This window comes from Limulus polyphemus, unplaced genomic scaffold (genome assembly GCF_000517525.1).
Source record: "Limulus polyphemus unplaced genomic scaffold, Limulus_polyphemus-2.1.2 Scaffold50, whole genome shotgun sequence".
Taxonomy (NCBI): Eukaryota; Metazoa; Arthropoda; class Merostomata; order Xiphosura; family Limulidae; genus Limulus; species Limulus polyphemus.
In genome coordinates, this window is record NW_013665660.1 from 796,911 (window position 1) to 802,234 (window position 5,324).

Consider the following 5,324-nt stretch of genomic DNA (forward strand, 5'->3'; position numbering starts at 1 on the left):
AGATAAACTAATATAAGAAAAAATAAAAGATACCTATGCACTTTTCATTCACAGCTATCTGTTGGTGACAACAGGCCAAAAGCTAGACCGGAAAACATTAATTCCTGATATAACACAGACGTATTTCATTATAATATAAAAAATGTTATATTATAATATAAAGACAAACTTGCATAGTTATCCCTCAAATCATTTTGCTAACATCCTCTCATTAAGGGTAGAATCATGTCAAAAATGCACGTATTACTTGCTCGCACAAGTGCCCAATCACACTTTACACATGGTTCATGATGGCATATGAATTATAACAATTGTGTGTAAATATTTACTCTAGATATTCCAACTATTTTTGTAAGTGCAAATATATTTTTTTAATGGATTTTTGATAAAAATACAAGTGAATAGTTTATTTATATTTACAATATAATAATATACTTATAATACAATATTATGTCATGTGAGCTTTAATTTTTCAATACTCAAATTTATCAAATATTCTTTACAATGGAACACATATGTACCATTATCCTTCAATGGTAAATTGTTACCTCTATATTTTATTATTAACCCTTGATAACCACAAGATTTCTGCATGAATGTTTTAAAATATAGACTGTTTTTATATGCATTTTGGCCAATCTTAATATTTCAAGCTATGCCTTTGGTGAGGCCCCCCCCCCATAAAATATTTGTCCCGGATCCCCCACAATCTTAATCTAGCCTTGATAGTAAGTCTGTAAACTCACCGCTTTCCCACTGGCAGACATTTAATTCTTTATCTCACTGTGTAAAGTTTCTCATTAATTTCATCAGTTTCTTCTGGTGGTCTATAACAAATTCCAAATGAAAGCCTTCTTCCCTTATAACCACTGACAAAAACCCAAATAGATTCAACCCCATTGCTATTAGCTTTTGATATCATCAACTGAAACAGGTTGTAATTCACCTTTTACATATAAAGCCACATGACATCGAATTGTTGAAGAGAATTCAGAGGAGGGTTACCTTGGATGGAAAGGTTGTCATATAAGGATTGGTTATGATCACTGACATTGTTTTCACTTGAAAAGAGAAGTGTTAGAGGGGATTTAATTGAGGTTAAGAGAACTGATAGTGTTGATTCATCATCTTTATTTGTACTTAATGGTGAAAATGGTAGGACACGTTAAGGAGAGACAATTTTATAAATTAGCTGGAAGCATAGGCATCAGCTTGGTAGATCCTTGAGCACCCCGAAAATTTATTGATCCAAGTGCTGCTGAGAACCAAGTAGCTGTACAAAAAATACACCAAGCACCCCTAATTATTGGAGAAGTTGGCATGAACGATTGGAAATTTGTGTGTATGTGTAACATACATGTGATAAATGTTAATATATGAAATAATTCAGATTAATTTATGTTATAAATACATTTAGTATGTGTGTCCCTCTTTCTTACATAAACTTGAAAATAATTATTTTATTTAACAGGAGATGCATGTTGTCACCTTACATGCAGATTGATAGTCAAAGAAGATATGTAATGTAATGTAAGTAATGGCATTATAATATATCTACCTAGCTTATTATCAAATTGTTTGATATAATTCAATTATCAAACCTCATGTTTGAAATAGGTTGACAAGGTTGACTGCTGACTTCACTAATAAGTCTTCTCATAGATGTAGCTAATCAGCTTAAAGTTTAACAAACTTCATATCTCGAAGGAAGCCATGTAGTTTAATGTAACATCTACAAATATGTTACAGATTCTTAGATACTGTAGCTTTTTTTTTCAGTTTTAAATATCACACCACAAAATTATTCAGTATAAGATGACACAATACTTACCAGTAAAAGTTTGAGTAAACCAGTCCCTGTTGTTAGCTGTATAAGCACAAAACATTAACATATATCAAGATGTATATAAGTATAGAGTAAGTAAGAAAATTAAACAATAGAATGATTCTGAAGAAAATAAAAATTGAGAAATAAAAGAAATATGAGTACAAGAATAGTAGACAATGTGGAAAAAAGATTAGAAATAAAAATAAATTTAAGGGGAGTAAACTTGTGAAACATCAGAAAAAGCATATAATACTAATTAATAATACAAATCAAGAGTATTAACATGAAAAATTATAAAAAGAAAAAAGTAGACAAACAAAGAAAAAGTAAGAAAAAACAGTGAAAAAAATGACACAGTACTATGCAAAATTGTAAAATAGGCAAAAGTGAAAGGTAAAACTTAAGACATGAAGACAGTTATAACACTGAGAAATCAAATAACAACAAAGACCAGTAGAGAGAAGCAGTAAAATTAAAAGATAAAGAAAGACACATAAAAAAAAACGTATAAATATAAAACAAATAATGATTATGGAGCACAAAAAATATGCTAATGTTTTTTATTAGATATTATATGAAGTAAACAACATCAAAATCATTTCCTTTGTTTATCATTTTATTCATGTATATTTATTTTCTATATATATATTTACTTACTTACATATATAAGGAATTTTTTTTCTCCTGTTGACAATTAACACATTGAGGAAGAGTCGCGAGTTTACTCGTGTTTTGTGCAGAGCGTCTTTGTGTGCCATTTATTAAAACGATGCATTTGAAAGGAGTTGGACAAGTTTTACTTTGTTCTGGACGGTTATTTTTTCTGATTTTTGCATACAATACCCATATTTTTATAAATGACTTCTCACAGAAAACGTAACATCTTGAGTGAAGATGAGATAATTACTGAACTATTTGATGATAATTTGTCAGATCTTCCAAGTGAAGGTGATTATTCTTATATGGATGTGTTTGTGGATCTTTCTGACTAACTCTAGCTACAGTGACATTGTTAGACCTACAAAGACACGTAAAGTTGTTATGCTCTCAACTGATTCTGAATCAGAAAGTGATGATGATGATTCAACAAATATTCCTGTCAGTGATTTGTTTTCTTATTGTGATAATGATAATTGGCCAGAAATAGATATTCCACTAAACTTGGAAATGTTTGAAAGAAATCCAGGGGTCACTATAACTCCATCCAAACCCGAAAGTATTGCTGCCATCACAAGTCTAATGTTTGGTGATGACTAGTTTGAAATGTTTGTCAGGAAATGTGTACCTACCATAATCAAACTGCAGAGAAACATAAAATGTCATCTAAAGGACTTCAATGGTTTGAAGTTACCCCTACAGACATGAGGAAATTCCTAAGCCTTATTCTACTAATGGGACAGACAAGGAAATATAACTGGAAAGCTTATTAGTCAATAGATCCTCTTTTGATTAGCCCATTATTTTTGCAGACAATGACCCAAAATAAATTTTAACAAATTTGGACATTTTGGCATTTCAATGATAATCAGAAAATAGATGAGACCAAAACAACACTTGTCATTGGATAAGAGCATGATTCCATGGAGAGGACATCTACGATTCTGAACATACAACCCTGCAAAAATAGTAAAATATGGCCTACTGGTGAGAATGGTGTGTGAGAGTGACACAGGTTATATTTGCAACATGGAGATTTATACAGGTGAGGGGAAAAATAGGTGGAGACTATTCTTTCAGTTCTTGCTCCCAATTGTGGCACCACATATACAAGGACAATTATTACAACAGTACTTCCATTGCAAACCTGTTCCTAGAAAATAAAACAAAAGTCTGCAGAACAATAGAGTGAATAGATGGTTGCCACCAAGTCTGAAGGCTGAAGTTTCAACAATGAAAAAAGGTGAAACAGCTTTACATAGAAAAAGTTATGTTCTCGTTTTCATATGAAAAGACAAGTGAGAAGTGAGAATGTTTTCAACCATCCATGACTCGTCTGTTTCTACCACAGGAAAGAAAAATAGAATAACTGAAGAAGAAATAAAAAAACCTGTGTGTTCTCCCATACAATGCCCATATGAAAGGTGTTGATCATGCAAATCAGTACCTCTCATACTACACCATTCTCAGAAAAACAGTGAAATGGAAAAAAACGTTAGTACTTTATCTAATAAATTGCAGCCTTTTCAATTCATATATAATCTACCAAGCCCTGAATCAACAGAAAAAAATAAAATATATGTAGTTCCTCCTCTCTGTAGCAAGAGAATGGATTACTGACTAAGAGAAAGAAGGTTCACTGGAACTAGAGAGGTACGAACCCAGTCCATCATCTGAAGGTACAAGCAGAGCCCCACATAAGAATCCCCCAAGAAGACATATTCCTGTGTTCATTACATTTACAGGAAAAAAAGAAATTTCCTACCAGAACCTGCAGAGGTTGTACTGCCCATGGGAAAAGAACTAAAACACAATACAAATGTAAGTTTTGTGCAGTTCCACTCCATATAGGAAAATGTTTTACAAGATACCACATTTTAAAAAAATTACAAGGTGTCTTCATGTACATACTCTATAAGTTTCAAATAAATAATAAAAAATATCGTTGAGTTATCAATAAAATAAAATGCGTCCGACTCCTTTCAAACTCATCATTTAATAAATGGCACACAAAGATGCTCTGTACAAAACACGAGTAAACTCATAATCCATCCGCATTGTGTTAAAAGAACAGATGCAAGGCCCACATTGTTCATTTGTGGCATTATGGAAAATTTCTTGAGATACTCCCTTTCAGTAATGAAGAATGTAGAATGGCATTGACTTTAACATCCAATATAGAAATAAATATTTACTCTAATGCAGCAGTTTATAGAAATATTTTACTTACAGCTGATGAAAGCATATGTGACACGAAAACCAGAACTAAGATGGTCATCACTGGCTAGAAATTTCAAAGTGAGAGTAGGGCCAGATGATACTATGACTGGTGGTCGGAACATCTTTCCAGTGTATACATCCATGCGTGTGTTGTCACTATCAAAAAGCTGTTTGAAAAGTAGAAAAACAAAATTATCACCTTGCTTTTTTATTTTGTTAACTTAATACAACAGACTAAAAAAGCTGTTATTCATGCATTATGAAACATATTTACACAACTTATCCATGCATGTTAAACTTTTCTGTAAAAAAAAGCTCTAGAATTTTCAGTACTCTAGAATTTTTTGTGACCATTTATTTGAATACTTCTTTGTATGACACTTATGGCATCAGAATTGCAATACAAGGGTAACCACCAGTCAAAAACTGTAAAGATTCGAGGATTAGCTTTCAAGCATTTCTTGAAACAAAATATTTTGTATATGGTATATATTGAGAGTGACAAACAAAACAAAGAAAAAAAATTAACATTTATATACGGTTTGAAAAAACAACATGCTATCTTAAAATATGCATACTGTTGCGTCATCGAGGTCACGTGACTGGTGTGGCGCCACCT

General features: G+C 31.9%; 1 protein-coding gene across 1 annotated transcript in view; it reads right to left on the reverse strand.

Moving 5' to 3' along the window:
* Positions 1-5,324, reverse strand: part of LOC106463020 — a 38,151-nt gene that overhangs the window by 18,283 nt on the left and 14,544 nt on the right. Inside the window, exons 6-7 of the mRNA XM_013922993.1 lie at positions 4,716-4,872; positions 1,832-1,867 (exon numbers count right to left, since the gene is read on the reverse strand). Of these exons, the coding sequence (XP_013778447.1) occupies positions 1,832-1,867; positions 4,716-4,872 (193 nt within the window). The remainder of the gene's footprint in view (positions 1-1,831; positions 1,868-4,715; positions 4,873-5,324) is intronic.